Raw genomic sequence first — 17,295 nt, forward strand, 5'->3', positions numbered from 1 at the left:
TCCTCATCCCTTTTCCAAGGCTCAAAGGAGATCCAATTATGGAGGGTTTCTTTTCCAAGACAACTAACCAATTGAATTAAGATTGAAAGCTTTCTAGTAAGATCAAGAGAAAAGAAAGAAGAAGAAGAATGAAAACTATAATTGATCCATCAAATTACAACAGAGCTCCCTAACCCAATGAAAGGGGTTTAGTTGTTCATAGCTCTAGAAATGAAAAATAGGAGAAAAGAAGAATCCATGATAAAGTGTAGAAAAAGTAAATCTATTAGAGAGTAGTGCCCAGAAGTGCCAAGCTCCTCTCTAGTTCAAAACTACTCCTATATATACTACTCCTCATGATCTTCTAGTGAGTTCTTCAAGTCTTGGATATGGGCTCTGGACCTTGAGTTGAAGCCGTTCTCATCTTTAATGGGCCCAGCTTGCAGAGAAATATGAGTTAGGCTTCGGCATTTAGTGAGATTAACGTTGAGTCACATTTTTGGGTGCGAGAACGTTAGTGGCATTCACTTTTTCCACTAACGTTCCACCCTTATATACCCACGTTAACTCCAACATTAGTAGTCTTAACGTGACTACTAACGTCTCCTATTTAATCCTTGGCTAACGTTAATGGGACTCACTTTTCCCATTAACGTTGGCTTGTGTCCCTTTTTGCAAACGTTAATGGGACTCACTTTTCCCATTAACGTTGGCTTACCTCTTGCCCCTACGTTAAGTCTCACGTTAGCTTAGCTAACGTGGCTCTTAACGTGGGTGTTCTTCACCTTCGAGAGCATTAGTGACACTCACCTTTGTCACTAACGCTCCAATTGCCTAAAGTTCCTATGTTAGGACTCACGTTAACTAAGTTAACGTGGCTCTTAACGTAGTAAATGAAGCCATCTCCCAACATTAGTGACAAAAGTGAGTGTCACTAACGTTGGTTCTTTGAATTCAACTCCACGTTAACTTTCACGTTAACAATCTTAACATGAGAATTAACGTAGGCAATGCTAATGATCCAACGTTAGTGACAAAAGTGAGTGTCACTAACGTTGGCGTTGTTGCTCCTCTTCCACGTTAGAGTTCACGTTAACTAAGTTAACGTGACTCCTAATGTGGGACATTGCCTAGTTTCCCAACGTTAGTGGTGTTCACTTTTCTCGTTAACGTGGAGTTCCCCCTTTTCTTCTACGTTAACTACCACGTTAACTTAGTTAACGTGGCTATTAACGTGAGCTATGGATGGCTTCGCAGGCGTTATTGGTGATCACTTTTCTCATTAACGTTGCAAGCTCCTTGCCATTCCACGTTAGTGTTCTCGTTAACTAAGTTAACGTGAATGCTAACGTGGTTCTTCCATGCTTCATTTGTCCTGAAATCAAGCAATTAAAGTGCATCAAAGCTCTAGCCAAAGTCATGAGATTATGCATCATCAAGTTATCATGCAATTCTAGCAAAAATCTCATGAAATCATGCAAAATTCACAATAGTTGCTTGAATCAATGTGTAAGTGTATTTTCACCCAAAACTTGCCTTATTCACTAAGAAAATGCATGAAACTATCCTAAAACAGTAAAGAAAAGGTCAGTGAAACTGGCCTAGATGCCCTAGCATCAACGCCCAGGGCCTTTTCTTCGTCTTCCCTCTCTGTATTTTTGAACTAAAAGGCACGCCTAGGTCTGGTGTGCCACGCCCTTAGCGAGTCCCTTCTTCATCTTTCTGGAAACTAGAACCAGCGTGGCACACCCAAGTCTGGTGTGTCATGCCCATAGTAAGCACTTCATCCTTCTTCTCTGGAAAGTAACACTGGCATGCCACGCTCAGTAGCTGGCGTGCCACGCCCTTAATGGAGACTTCATTCTTCCTTTCTGGAAAGTAACACTAGTGTGCCATGCTCAGTAGCGAGCGTGCCACGCCCTGCATTCAAGTGCACGCCCATGGTTATCTTGTCTTGGCGTGCCACACCTTAAGTCCCAAGTGGCACACCCAGTCTTCTTCTTCCTTGTAGGCTTGTGCTGGCATGCCACGCCTTCGAGCTCAAGTGGCAGCCCAGTGTTGGAGTTGCATCCTTCTTCTCTGGATCCATGAACTGTCGTGCCACACCTTTGATCCCAAGTGGCACGCCCATTGTGGTATAGAACTCTTCAAGCTTGGCGTGCCATGCCTAGAGCTTAAGTGGCACGCCCCAGACACGAACAAGATTGGTGTGTCACGCCTTCGAGCCCAAGTGGCACGCCCAGTGTAATTCATATGGTTGGCGAGCCACGCCCCTTTGTGTGTCTTCAATAGTGCTCTCTGGAATGTATAGTTGGTGTGCCACGCCTGGCCCTTGCGTGCCACGCCCATAGTAAAGCTCATTGTCCCTTCTCTGGAGTTTATAACTGATGTGCCATTCCCATTGTGCTTCATCTTCCTAGCGTGCCACGCCTGGCCTTGGCGTGCCATGCCCATAGTGAGCTGCATGGATTTCTTCTCTGAACTTGATAATTGGCGTGCCACGCCCATTGTAATTCTTTCACTTGCTTCTCTGGAGTTGTTAACTGGCGTGCCACGCCTCCTTAGCTGGCGTGCCACGCCCAGCTTTCTTTTTCTCGCTTCCTTTTTCTTTTGTGGCTCTTTTCACCTGAAATTCAACAAAACTCATTTCAAAGCAATGTACCATAATATTCAATATTTAGTTAATGAAATTGCCTTAATTGAATGAGATTACACTCTTTTTATGGCCCTTTTTGAATAGAGAAAGAGGTAGATGATGCAAGTCATCAGTACTCCACATTTAATTTATATTGGTTTGTCCAAATATAATAAAGTGCAGAATTTTAAAGCCAAAACTATTACAATCAACTTGCATGAGCTCTAAGGCTTATATAATTTTTTTCTCTTTCATACTTGTAAAAATAAAAATGCACACTATTAGAGTTTAAGATAATAATTATGTAAATCAACAAAGAAAATGCAAAATTTGATTGTAAATATGCAGAACTAAATAACTTTAAGGATAGATTACTTAAATGCATAAACCAAAAAAATCAGTTCATAAACCAAACAGATAAAATTGCATATTACAACTAAAAATCAGTTTATGCATAGATTAAGTGCAAATATAGCTATTGCACTTTAATAATATAACAATTACTTAAACTCCCTGTAGATAATAGCCAAGTACCCATAGTATGTTTAGCAATATACCTTAACAAACTAACAACTAATTAAACCAACTACACCAATAATAGCTAAAACTTATCCATTATATCTCGTACGAATGCCGCCTTTTCCTCGTCCAAACTTCAAAAGGTTGCCTTCAATTCTGGATTTTGTACAATTTTTTTTTACAACTTGCACTATCTCCATTGTGTCAAAGCCAAGACTCTTCAATGTTCAGCCCAGATTTACTTGGTTATTTATCCCACTCATTGCATTTACCCCAAATTTCCTTGATCTTCTACTGCAGACTTAAAAGTTTCAGCCAAGTTTGATAGGATTGTAGCATCATTGGTTTTTTTAGTTGCAGATTAACGTCCTTGATTTCTCTCACTTGATGAAGCAAAAGAGGTCGAAAAGGTGTTGAGTAGTTCACTCTCAGCAGCAGCTAAATCCTCCATGTCAACATCCTCGCTGCCTAATCCCAAGCCACCGGCTGTGGCTGCAGCAAATGTAGACCCCGGAGTTACATCTTCTTCAACATCTTTTCCACTGCACGCTTCAACACCGATAGCTTCTAATACTTGCTTGCTATCTACTTCAACACACATCTTTTTCGAATTCCATCCAAAGCCGCTACAACCCAACATCTCAGCCACATACATATATTTTTCATTTAGTCGCTTGTGTTTATTTGTGATGTGCTTTACAGTGAGGCCACATACAGGAAACTTCTCATTCATCTTATCTGGAAGCTTTTGAAATGCCCCGGGTTTAAATTGACCGGCATCCGTGATGTGTGAGCATCTTTTCTATCTTTTCCTAGTGAATTTGTACTTAAATTGTTGAGTTTAATCAAAAATTAATTATCTTTTAGCCAATATGGATGCTACTTTGAGTCTTTTGCAATTTTGTGTATTTTAGGTAGCTTTTGGCTGGATTTGATGGAGAGGAAGCTTGCACAAATGGAAGGAGCTCAAGAATTGAAGGAGATATCAGCGAGGAGTGACGCATAGGCGTGACTGACGCGTACGCGTGATCTGGAGCTTTCCATGGCGACGCGTGCGTGTGACTGACGCGTACACGTGGTTTGAAGATTCGCACGGCGACGTGTGCGCGTATCTGACGCGTCCGCGTGACTCGCAGATAAGACCATCGACACATACGCGTCAGTCACGCATATGTGTGACATGCGCCATGTGTAGAAAATGCAGAAAAAAGCTGGGGGTGATTTCTGGGCTGTTTTGACCCAGTTTCCAGCCCAGAAAACACAGATTAGAAGCTGCAGAATGGATAAAACAAGTGCTCCCCACCCATCAACTGAAGACTTGTTAATTAATTTAAATTTAAATTCAAAATCTTATTTTAGGAAAAGATATTATTTTAGTTTTAGATAGATTTTAAATTAATTAGGATTAATTATAAAAGGAATGACAACAGGGTGATTCGAAGACAACATTATTCCATTCCAATTTACAATCCTAGTTTTCTTCTCTGAACCATGAGCAACTAATCCTTCATTGTTAAGGTTAGGAGCTCTATCTATTTGTATGGATTGATTCGTTTGCTCTTTCTAATTTAATTCATGTTTTGATTTATATTTCAATAATTGTTTTCGTTCTTTATTTTATGAATTTGGGTGGAACGGAAGTATGACCCATGTTCTAATTGAGTTCTTGTAAAACTTGGAAAAGCTCTTTACTTGAACAACAGCTTGAAAACATATTATCCTGAATTTCTAATTGTTTGTATTTAACAGGATACGTGACATATAATCCCCTTATTTTTGGATAATTAGGATTCTTGTGGCATATAAACTGGAATTTGATCATCACCTTCTAATTGAAATTAATTGACCAAGGAATTGGCAGTTAAGGAATTTTAGAGGAGACTAGAAAGGTCTAAGGAATTAGGGTCTAGTCACATATAGTTTGTTAAATTAAATCCTACATGATTAAAATAGTTAGTAAGAAAAGTTAATCCGGAAAAATAGATAACTCTGAAGTCTTAACTGTTTTCTCCATATTTTATTCCCAACTCATTGCTGTTTGCTTTTTGAAATTCTTAATCTACTGTTTAATGCTCTTTGAACACTCTACATACTATTCTGTTTATCTAACTAAGGAATTTAATTAACCATTGTTGCTTGATCCATCAATCCTCGTGGGATCGACCCTTACTCACGTAAGGTATTACTTGGTACGACCATGTGCACTTGCCGGTTAGTTTGTGGATTATAAGTACCACATCAAGTTTTTGGCACCGTTGCCGGAGATTGATTATGATTGACAATTACTCGTTGTTTGATTTCTTAGATTAGATAATTTTTCTTTTAATTAGCTTTATTTTAGTATTATTAATTTTTTTTATAATTTTTTTATTTATTTTTTCCTGATTTTCCTCTTTCTTTTTAGTTCCTTTTTATTTTCGATTTTTTTCTTTCTTCCGTTTATTTTTATTTTTTTTATTTATTTTATTTTATTTATTTTCATTTTTTTATTTTCATTTTTTATTTTTGTTATTTTTTTATTCTATTAGTTTTGTTTTATTTTTGTTTTTAAAAAAAATTAATAAATAAATAGTAATAATATTTTTTTTTAATTTTTGAAATTAAATTTGGTGTCGTCTAGTTAATTTTATTTTAATTTTCTTGTTTATTTTCTCTTGTTAATTTTTGAATTTTTTTATTTATTTTATTTAGTCTTTTTATTTTATTATTTTACACAGGTTAGCTCACTGGGAATTCTCTACACTCTGACGTAGAGATTCCCATCTTTTCTTGTTTTCTGTTTGTTTATGCGCAGGAATAGAGACAAAAAACATCTCTTAGACTTTGATCTTGAACCTGAAAGGACTTTCAGGCGGCGTTTACAACAAGCAAGACGCTACAAGGCCGGCAGAATCCATTATAGATCCTAATGATGCTGATAATGCCAATGTGGCAAATTCTAATGAGAATGAGCAACAAAAGAGAGTGCTTGGCTCTTTTTCTGCTCCTACTGCAGATCTTTATGGAAAAAGCATTGTGGTGCCTCCTATAGCTGCGAACAACTTTGAGTTGAAGCCACAATTGGTCACCCTGGTGCAACAAAACTGCTAGTATCATGGTCTTCTCCACGAAAACCCAAATCAATTTATTTCCAATTTTCTGCAGATTTGTGATACTGTGAAGACAAATGGAGTGAACCCAAAGGTGTACAAACTCATGCTCTTCCCGTTTGCTCTGAGGGATGGAGCAAAGCTATGGCTAGATTCCCAACCCAAGGAGAGTTTGGATACTTGGAATAAGGTGGTTACTGAGTTTCTCACCAAATTTTTCCCACCAAAGAAGCTGACTAAGCTTAGGATGGAGGTTCAGACCTTCAGACAGAAGGAGGGCAAAACTTTGTATGAAGCTTGGGAGAGATACAAGCTACTGACTAGGCAATGCCTTCCGGACATGTTCTCCAAATGGACTCAACTAGACATCTTTTATGAAGGCTTGGGTGAAATGTCCAAGATGTGCTTAGACAATTCTGCAGGAGATTCATTGCAAAGAAGACACCGGAGAAGACTATTGAGCTTATTGAATTGGTTGCTAGCAACCAATATTTATACTCATCTAACAGGAATCCTGTGATCTCTGAGGCTCCTCAGAAGAAGGGTGTCATGGAAACAGAAGCTCTTAATGCTATTCTTGCTCAGAACAAGCTTATGTCTCAGCAAATCAGTCTACTTACTCAACACATGGGTGGCATGCAAGTCTTAGCTATCAACACCCAAAATCCACCTCAAAAGGTCTCCTATGACATGGCAGGAAATTTAGTGCAAAATGATAACTATGATTATGCTCAATCCTCTTCTGAATAGGTCAATTACATGGGGAGTGGTTCTGGAAATCCCAATAATGACCCCTATTCTCAGACATACAATCAAGGATGGAGAAATCACCCAAATTTTGGGTGGAGAGACCAACCTCAGAGACCTCAGAATTTCAATAATAATTCTCAGGGTGGCTTCCAACAGAACAATTACAATAACCACCAATCTCAGCCGCAGCAGGCTAACTCTAAATCCAAGGAAGATTCTAATTGGGAGATGATTGAGGAGTTTTATGCAGGAAACCAGAGCCTCCATTAGAAATTTGGAAGTGCAAATAGGCCAGCCGAGCAAGCAAATACCTGAGAGGTCTGCAAGTACATTTCCAGGTGATACAGTGGTGAACCCAAGAGAAGACTGCAAGGTTATTCAATTGAGAAGTGGTAAAACAGCTGGCTCTAAGACAAGGGCCAATGAAGAGCTAGTTGAAAAGAATGCTCCAGAGGAGAAAAAGGAAGAAGTGGAGCACGCCCCTCCAAAGCATGCAGACAACCCGTTTCCTGACTCTCTAGACACGCATCCTACATTGCCAAAGGCTCCTGAATACAAGCCAAAAATTCCATATCCTCAGAGACTTTAGAAGGCTTCCAAAGAAAAGAAGTTCTCTAAATTTTTAGATGTCTTCAAGAAGCTACAGATCAACATTCCCTTTGCAGAGGCTCTTGAGCAAATGTCTCTCTATGCTAAATTTATGAAAGAATTGTTGACCCACAAGAGGAATTCGAAGGAACAAGAAATAGTGGTGTTAACCAAGGAATGTAGTGCAATTATTCAACACAACCTTCCTGAGAAAATGCCCGACCCTGGGAGCTTTGTCATTCCTTGCACCATTGGAGATGTCACCATTCAGAGAGCTTTATGTGACCTTGGAGCTAGCATCAATCTAATGCCACTTTCAGTAATGAAAAAGTTTCAAATTGAGAAGGTAAAACCCACTTGTATTTCTCTTTAACTTGCTGATCTTTCTATTAAATTACCTGTGGGTGTTGTTGAGGATTTACTTGTTAAAGTAGGACCATTCATCTTTCCTGTTGATTTTGTTATATTAGACATGGAAGAGGAGGTAAAATTCTCTATTATACTTGGTAGACCCTTTTTAGCTACAGGTAGAGCTCTGATTGATGTACAAAATGGTGAATTAACCTTGAGGGTCAATGAAGAATAGGTGGTCCTTCATGTTTTTGAAGCTCTCAAGCACCCTAATGATTCTGAATTGTGTATGAAAATAGATATTATTGAACCACTTGTTCAAGAGGTACTGAAAGCTGAGGTGCTTGATGACATTCTGGATCCTATCTCTGAGTATGAATTAGTTGAAGTTGATAATTCACCATCCTAGAAAACTATGGTTCACACGCCTAGAGCAGAGGAGGAAGCCCCAAGCTTGAGCTCAAATCCTTACCCCCTTCTCTGAAATATGTGTTCTTGGGTGAGAATGACTCATATCCAGTGATTATTAGCTCTTCCCTGAAGCCTGAAGAGGAAGAAGCGCTTATTTCAGTGCTCAAAAGTCATAAAATAGCTCTTGGATGGACCATTAGTGACTTGAAGGGGATTAGTCCAACCAAGTGTATGCACAAGATCCTCCTTGAAGATGATGCTAAACCAGTTGTGCAACCACAAAGGAGACTCAATCCAACCATGAAAGAGGTGGTCCAAAAAGAGGTAATGAAACTATGGGAAGCAAGAATTATTTATCCTATTTCTGACACTCCTTGGGTAAGTCCTGTGCATATAGTTCCCAAAAAAGGAGGGATGACAGTGATCAAGAATGAAAAGAATGAGCTTATTCCCACAAGAACAGTCACAGGATGGAGAATGTGTATAGACTACAAGAGGCTCAACACTGCTACAAGGAAGGATCATTTCCCCCAGACTTTCATTGATCAGATGCTTGAGAGGTTAGCTGGTCATGCACTTTATTACTTTCTAGATGGATACTCTGGATATAACTAAATTGTAGTGGACCCTCAAGATCAAGAGAAGACAGCATTCACATGCCCCTTTGGAGTATTTGCCTACAGAAGAATGCCTTTTGGACTTTGCAATGCTCCAGCAACTTTTCACAGGTGTATGCTTTCAATTTTTTCTGATATGGTTGAAAAGTTTATTGAGGTATTTATGGATGACTTTTCTATTTTTGGTAATTCTTTTGAATCCTGCCTTAAGCATTTATCTCTTGTCTTGAAAGTCAAGAATCAAACCTTGTTTTAAATTGGGGAAAATGTCATTTTATGGTTAAAAAAGGTATTGTTCTTGGACACCGGATTTCAAGTAAGGGAATTGAGGTTGATAGAGCAAAGGTGGAGGTAATTGAAAAATTACCACCACCAACTAATGTTAAGGCAGTCAGGAGTTTCTTGGGTCATGCAGGATTTTATAGAAGATTTATAAAGGATTTTTCTAAAATTGCTAAACCTCTAAGCAACCTATTGGTTGCTGATGTTCCTTTTGTCTTTGATTCTGATTGTTTGCATGCTTTTGAAACTCTGAAAGCAAACCTTACCTCTGCTCCCATTATAGCTCCCCCTGACTGGGATCTACCATTTGAATTAATGTGTGATGCTAGTGACTTTTGCTATAGGAGCTGTTTTAGGACAAAGGCATGGTAAGCTTGTACATGTTATTTATTATGGCAGTCGTGTGTTAAATGATGCCCAAAAGAATTACACAACTACAGAAAAGGAATTATTAGCTGTTGTGTATGCTATTGATAAGTTTAGGTCCTATTTACTTGGTTCTAAGGTTATTATTTATACCGATCATGCTGCTTTGAAGTACTTTCTAACCAAACAGGATTCTAAACCAAGATTAATTAGATGGGTGTTGCTCCTTCAGGAGTTTGATATTGAGATAAAAGACAGGAAAGGGTCAGAGAATCAAGTAGCTGACCATCTTTCCAGAATTGAGCCTGAAGCAGGAGTACAACCACCCACAGCTGTGACTGAGACATTTTCGGATGAGCGATTGTTCCTCATTCAGCAGGCTCCATTGTTTGCAGACATTGCAAATTATAAGGCCATAAATTTTATCCCAAGGGAGTACAGTAGGCAACAAGTGAAGAAGCTATTGACTGATGCAAAGTACTACATTTGGGAGGAACCATACCTTTTTAAAAGGTGTTCAGATGGAATCATCTGAAGGTGTGTCCCAGATGAAAAAAAAATACCAGATTCTTTGGCACTGTCATGGTTCTGAATATGGAGGCCACTTTGGTGGTGAAAGGACAGCTACAAAGGTCCTTCAGAGTGGATTTTACAGGCCGACTCTCTTCAGAGACTCAAGAGCATTTGTGAAACACTGTGATAGATGTGAAAAAGCTACGAATCTCCCTGCCAACCATGAAATGCCACAGCAGGGGTTCTTGAGGTTGAGTTGTTTGATGTGTGGGGTATTGATTTCATGGGACCTTTCCCACCCTCACATTCAAACAACTATATTCTAATTGCAGTTGACTATGTGTCCAAGTGGGTGGAAGATGTGGCTTTGCCCACCAATGATGCCAAAGTGGTAATAAGCTTTCTTCAGAGATATATCTTTAGCCGGTTTGGTGTCCCAAGGACACTCATTAGTGATGGAGGAAGCCATTTCTGCAACAGACAGCTGGACTCTCTTCTGCAAAGATATGGAGTCCGTCATAAAGTGGCAACCCCTATCACCCTCAGACAAGTGGACAGGTTGAAGTTTCCAACAGGAAACTTAAGAGGATTCTAGAGAAGACCGTCAGTGTTTCAAGAAAGGATTGGTCTAGGAAGCTTGATGATGCCCTCTGGGCATACCGGACAGTGTACAAGACTCCCATTGGCATGTCCCCTTACCAGTTGGTCTATGGCAAAGCCTGTCACTTGCCAGTTGAGCTGGAGCATAAAGCTTACTGGGCAATCGGGTATCTGAACCTTGATTCAGAAGCTACAGGAATTAAGCGAATGCTTCAGCTGAATGAGCTTGATGAATTCAGATATTCAGCCTATGAGAATGCCAAGCTCTATAAAGAGAGAACTAAGCTACTTCAAGACAAAAAGATTGCCATCAGAGTCTTTGAGCCAGGACAAAGAGTGCTTCTATATAATTCAAGGCTCAAATTATTTCCCAGAAAGCTGAAATCCCGATGGTCAGGACCGTTTGTGGTTACCAGAGCTCACCATATGGTCATGTGGAAATACAAGAAGAGAATTCTGACAGGAAATTTACAGTGAATGGCCAGAGGTTGAAGCACTATCATGGAGGCGAGATTGATCGCCAGAGGTCCACTCATCTGCTGAACTAGCAGAACTGACCGTCAAGCTAGTGATGTTAAAGCAGCGCTTGTCGGGAGGCAACCCGATAAATTCGTATCCTTAGCTATTTTTCATAGTAGTAGTTTTCCTTCTTTTTTATTGAGTTTTTACTGTTTCTCTGATCATGCAGCTATGTTATTCCAGGAATCGGACACCTCAAGCTAAAAAAAAAGAGGGCACACAACGCGCAAGTGTCGCTGACGCGTACGCGTCAGATGGGTGTGCGTAAAAAATAAATTTGAATAGAGGGTTACGCGGGAGTGGCGCAAGAATGATGCCTCTAGCACAAACAAACCCACGCGTATGCGTACCCCACGCGTACGCTTACCCCACGCGTGCGCGTCCTTTGTGATTTTCACCATTCACGCGGGCGTGTCATTAACGCGTACGCGTGACCTGAAAAATCGATGTAAAAGAGTATTTGGGCAGAGAGTTATGATGGCTTGAGGCAGGAAGTATGATAGACGCACAAATTTTGTCACGCGGATGCGTCCCTAACGCGTGCGCGTCATTTGACCAAACAGCCATCCACGCGTGCGCGTACATGATGTGAATGCGTCGTATGCCAATATTGGTTCCCTAGCCATGCGAACAGAGAGATGCGCATGCATGCAGCTGGCTTCGCGCGAATCGCACAAAACCAAGGGCACGCGGATGCGTGCCCGACGCTCGCGCGTCATTGAGAAAAATCTCGCGACCCACACGTACGCGTGCTGCATGCGTACGCGTCGCCTGTGCCACACAATTACACTAGTTCGGATTTTCAGATTATTATTTGTTTTTATTTTCAGATTTTCTTTGCTTGAGGACAAGCAAACATTTAAGTTTGGTGTTGACACTTCGCTTAAAGCTTTTCTGTTTAGCATCAAAGGGAGATGAACGTTCTTCATGGAGGAATGAGATGGCCACCAACATAACTAAGGTGGTTAAGTTCCTTTCATTCTATTTCTCTTCCATTCCTATTTTTATTGTCCTCTGTTTCTGTTGCTTTGATTGCATGCATGATTTTTAGTACGTTTAGTTCTTAGATTTAGATTTAATTATAATAAATTGTCTCATGTACCACTCACTGAGCTTGAATCTAAAAACAAAAAAAAATTAAATGATGTATTGCATGAGAAATTGAGTTTAATTTTAAGAATAGTCTTACTTAAAGGTGGTGGTATTTTCTGTGATTTTTGAATGCATGATATGAACAGTGCATATTTGAATTTGAATCAAGGGATGTTGATGTATAAGGAACAGGAATTTAGAGAATTACTATGACTTCTCTGAAATAAACAAAAATTTAATCCTTGTAGTAAAAGAAACAGCAAAAGAAATATATATATGAGCTCAAAGAGTTGTTTCCCTAGTCATATACTTGTGGTGTGATTGTGTCAAGTAATCCTTGAGACAGAACACTTAGAGTTGAGCCAAGTGCGTTTAACAGAGTATGCCAAAGGCTTTGAGGACCACGGTCTGGGAGTAACTGAAAGAAAAATCAGAACTCAAAGAGAGTTCCCCAGTTAAGTGCTTGTGGTGTTTCTGTGTCAAGAAAAACTTGAGACAAAACATTTAAAGTCACGGCTAGGCTCAAGGTGCAAAGCACCAAAGAAAAATAAATTAAAGTAAATTTTGCTGTGTTCAAGGATTAAACTGAAATATAAAAGATCAGAGAATTCATAATATTATCCGGATTCTAATTTCGAATGACAATGACATCCTCCTGATTCAAAGGAGAGTGAGATGCCAAACCTATTCAGGATTACAGTTATAAACCCCACTATAAAAAGAGACATGAGCTTAATCGAACTCTCATTCTATGCAAATTCACATCCTAAGCCTATGTTAGTTTTGGTTGCTTGAGGACAAGCAACAGTTCAAGTTTGGTGTTGTGATGCGTGAGCATCTTTTTTATTTTTTCCTAGTGAATTTGTACTTAAATTGTTGAGTTTAATCAAAAATTAATTATCTTTTAGCCAATATTGATGCTACTTTGAGTCTTTTACAATTTTGTGTATTTTAGGTAGCTTTTGGCTGGATTTGATGGAGAGGAAGCTTGCACAAATGGAAGGAGCTCAAGAATTGAAAGAGATATCAGCGAGGAGCGACGCATACGCGTGACTGACGTGTGCACGTGATCTGGAGCTTTCCATGGCAACGCGTGCGCGTGACTGACACGTACGCGTGATTTGAAGATTCGCACGGCGACGCGTGCGCGTACATGACGCGTACGCGTGATTTGAAGATTCGCACGGCGACGCGTGCGCGTACCTGACGCGTCCGCGTGACTCACAGAAAAGACCGTCGACGCGTACACGTGGCTGACGCGTACGCGTGACATGCGCCACGTGTAGAAAATGCAGAAAAATGCTGAGGGCAATTTCTGGGCTGTTTTGACCCAGTTTCCAACCTAGAAAACACAGATTCGAAGCTGTAGAATGGACAAAACAGATGGTCCCCACCCATCAGTTGAAGACTTGTTAATTAATTTGAATTTAAATTCAAAATATTATTTTAGGAAAAGATATTATTTTGGTTTTAGATAGATTTTAAATTAATTAGGATTAATTATAAAAGGAATGCCAACAGGGTGATTCGAAGACAACATTATTCCGTTCCAATTTACAATCCTAGTTTTCTTCTCTGAACCATGAGCAACTAATCCTTCATTGTTAAGGTTAGGAGCTCTGTCTATTTGTATGGATTGATTCGTTTGCTCTTTCTAATTTAATTCATGTTTTGATTTATATTTCAATAATTGTTTTCGTTCTTTATTTTATGAATTTGGGTGGAATGGAAGTATGACCCATGTTCTAATTGAGTTCTTGTAAAACTTGGAAAATCTCTTTACTTGAACAATAGCTTGAAAACATATTATCCTGAATTTCTAATTGTTTGTATTTAACGGGATGCGTGACATATAATCCCCTTATTTTTGGATAATTAGGATTCTTGTGGCATATAAACTGGAATTTGATCATCACCTTCTAATTGGAATTAATTGACCAAGGAATTGGCAGTTAATGAATTTTAGAGGAGACTAGAAAGGTCTAAGGAATTAGGGTCTAGTCACATATAGTTTGCCATAAATTAAATCCTACATGATTAAAATAGTTAATAAGAAAAGTTAATCCGGAAAAATAGATAACTCTGAAGTCTTAATTATTTTCTCCATATTTTATTCCCAACTCATTGCTGCTTGCTTTCTGAAATTCTTAATCTACTGTTTAATGCTCTTTAAACACTCAACATACTATTCTGTTTATCTAACTAAGGAATTTAATCAACCATTGTTGCTTGATCCATCAATCCTCGTGGGATCGACCCCTTACTCACGTAAGATATTACTTGGTACGACGCCTTGAAGACCACAAATTATTTAGTTTCTTGTTCAGTCCACTGATGTGGTATGGAAGCCATTGATGCTGGATAATATAATTGCACAATAACAGAAAAAGAGGAATGACTATAACAGCAACAACACAATAAACATCAAGCAGAATTTTAGTATAGCAATACTTACTAGCATATTAGTAACAGAGGAATACTACAATAAATTAACAATTGCAACAGAATTTAAATAATTACTAGTAGAATATCAACATAATTCACCAATTTCAATAAAATTAGAAACAATCAAATCCTACAATAATGCAACCAACTATATCATTAATTAGAATACAACTAATTAAAGCGAGTATGCAAATACCTTATGCCTTAAAAAAAACTCAAATAATTTCTAATACAACAATTTATAGTCCACAACAATTGCAGATATAATAAAACTAGGAAAAATTTGAAACTCTATGCGTCATGTTCTCTTCTCCATATTTCCCAAATTTCAGTTGCCAAGTCCTCACGCCATTGAGTCCACTCATGACTACTTTTCACAACATCAATTATGTCGACTTCATTAACAATTGTGTCATCTCCTACGGATATATGCTCTGGTAAAAGAGTTGCATCTTCCTTGGGATCAACATCCATGTTCATCAGAATAAAATTTTGTAACAAACAACACGCAATAATAATGTGGCTTTGAATTCTAATTAGATAGATTGAGGGGCTTTGTAGAATTGCCCATCTCTTCTTAAACAACCCAAAGCACCGCTTAATCACATTCCTAGCCGAAGAGTCTTTCTTATTAAATAACTCTAGACGATTTTGTGGTGCACGATGACCTTGAGCCCACTCATTCACATGATACCAGACATTTCTATAAGGAGATAAAAATCTTCTACCATTGGTATAGCCAGCGTCCACTAAATAATAAGACCCTAAAATGGAAGGATGGAAAAATTATAAGAGGTATATTGTAATTCTTTAATAGATAGCTAATGCACTTATCAAAAGATTAATTTAAACATACCAACAAGTATTTTCAAGTCATTACGTCGAGTAATTTCATCTCTAAGTACCCTTGAATCAGATGCCGATCCTTCCCAACTGCTAAGGACATAGACGAAATTCATGTTCCGATTGCAAACTCCAAAGACATTGGTGGATATTCTAGATTTCCTTGTCCGATACCTAGATTTATCCCCTTGGGGACTGTGACATCTATGTAAGTGCCATCTAATACTCCTAGACAACCCTATCAAATGGACAAAACAAAATAGTTATTACATACAAGTAAACTTGACCAATAAAAACTTAAACTTTATGCAACACCTTATCTTAAACCATTTCCATTTGGGATCTATACAATCCTCTGGTACAGGATCTGCCTTTGCAAATAACACACTTTGGACACGCAAAATCGAACCTAATACCTTATGAAAATACCTACTAACAATTTTACCAGACCTATAAAACCTAACTTGTATGCTGCAATTTTTTGTATGATGAGCTAATATGATCAAGAAAGTTGCTACTTGCTCGCCTATGCCAACATGACCATCTTCGTCTAAACCACCTTGAACTTGTAGCAATTCACATAAATTTACAAATGCATTCAAACCCATTCTTAACTCCCATATGTAATTTCTATCTCCACCCGCCCCAATGATGTTATCTAATGCATCTCGCCTTAATGGCAATGTGTTCACTCTTCGCCCAATTGAAGAATGATCCCACCTTCTATTTCTAGTATACATATATAAAGTAACTAAAAAAAATAACATCAACGTGTCAAAATTGCATTCTTATGATCTAGTAATATCCAACAGATAGCTTAATTTGTTCAGAATGATCCATCATCACTTCCTAACAAACAATAAAAAGTAAATGCATAGAAATAAAATAAATTCTAATATCCAGTATAACAGTACTAAAAAATAAGCTTTTCTTTTTCATTTCAATTAAACTTCAAATAGAGAAAACACTCGTTACATATCACATACTCATATTATCTAGCAAATAGTTTTTGATACACAAATGGAGAACTCTTAATTTAGTTCACTTTTTAATTTTTTGTACATTGGTATATACAAAAATTAGACCTAAAATTCAAATTAAAAATATACTAATAGTTTAATTAAAAGGTTTGATTTCTAAGTTGATGAAATATTAAAGAAAGCAAATAATGATGATAGCACATAATATTTTATACTTATCATCCATGAAAATTCAAAATGTGGTATTTAGATGAATCTAATGTTGATATTTCTCCATGATATGCATAATCCTTTTATATCCAAAAATTGAATGATGTTTAAGAATTTTTGAGAGTACCACACATAAAATTGCACAGTTATCAAGTGAAGATACACAAAATTCCATTATCACAGCAAGTTTAGAATTGGGGACAAGTACAAGACGCTTTCAAATGAACTCAAAACTATAATTTTCTATCATCAAACTAATTCAAATTGAAACATAATACTCTCACATTCTCTTTCTATTTGTTACCATCACTTATAATCTATTTTATTGACCAAAACAAAGAAAACAAGATAACCCAACATAATACTCCAACTGAATCTTAAACATAATACTCCAACCAAACCCCATTAAAAATATAATCATTTTAGATATTTAAAAAAACTATAAGTTTACATACCCAGAACAGGGAGAACAGAAGAGTACCCAACACATATGTGCTCAAAAAGAA

The 17,295-nt window shown here is 38.1% G+C and overlaps 1 protein-coding gene across 1 annotated transcript; it reads right to left on the reverse strand.

Annotated features, from left to right (window-relative positions):
- Positions 1-15,047: 15,047 nt before the first annotated feature.
- On the reverse strand, positions 15,048-16,207 carry LOC107466465 (uncharacterized). Its single transcript, XM_016085443.1, has 3 exons — positions 15,949-16,207; positions 15,613-15,837; positions 15,048-15,520 (listed from the first exon to the last, which is right to left on the reverse strand). Exons 1-3 carry the CDS (start codon positions 16,205-16,207, stop codon positions 15,048-15,050), a joined length of 957 nt encoding a protein of 318 aa, XP_015940929.1.
- Positions 16,208-17,295: the final 1,088 nt, after the last annotated feature.

The sequence above is a fragment of the Arachis duranensis genome, chromosome 9 (assembly GCF_000817695.3).
Source record: "Arachis duranensis cultivar V14167 chromosome 9, aradu.V14167.gnm2.J7QH, whole genome shotgun sequence".
Taxonomy (NCBI): Eukaryota; Viridiplantae; Streptophyta; class Magnoliopsida; order Fabales; family Fabaceae; genus Arachis; species Arachis duranensis.

What these genes read in the sequence shown, in the direction of transcription:
- LOC107466465 (XM_016085443.1), bottom strand. Translation starts at nt 16,207, where the DNA reads ATGGGTTTGAATGCATTTGTAAATTTATGTGAATTGCTACAAGTTCAA. An exon ending in AGATCCTGTACCAGAGGATT is followed by an intron (nt 15,838 to 15,948) that starts GTATAGATCCCA and finishes TCCATTTGATAG; the next exon opens with GGTTGTCTAGGAGTATTAGA. An exon ending in TGACTTGAAAATACTTGTTG is followed by an intron (nt 15,521 to 15,612) that starts GTATGTTTAAAT and finishes CTTCCATTTTAG; the next exon opens with GGTCTTATTATTTAGTGGAC.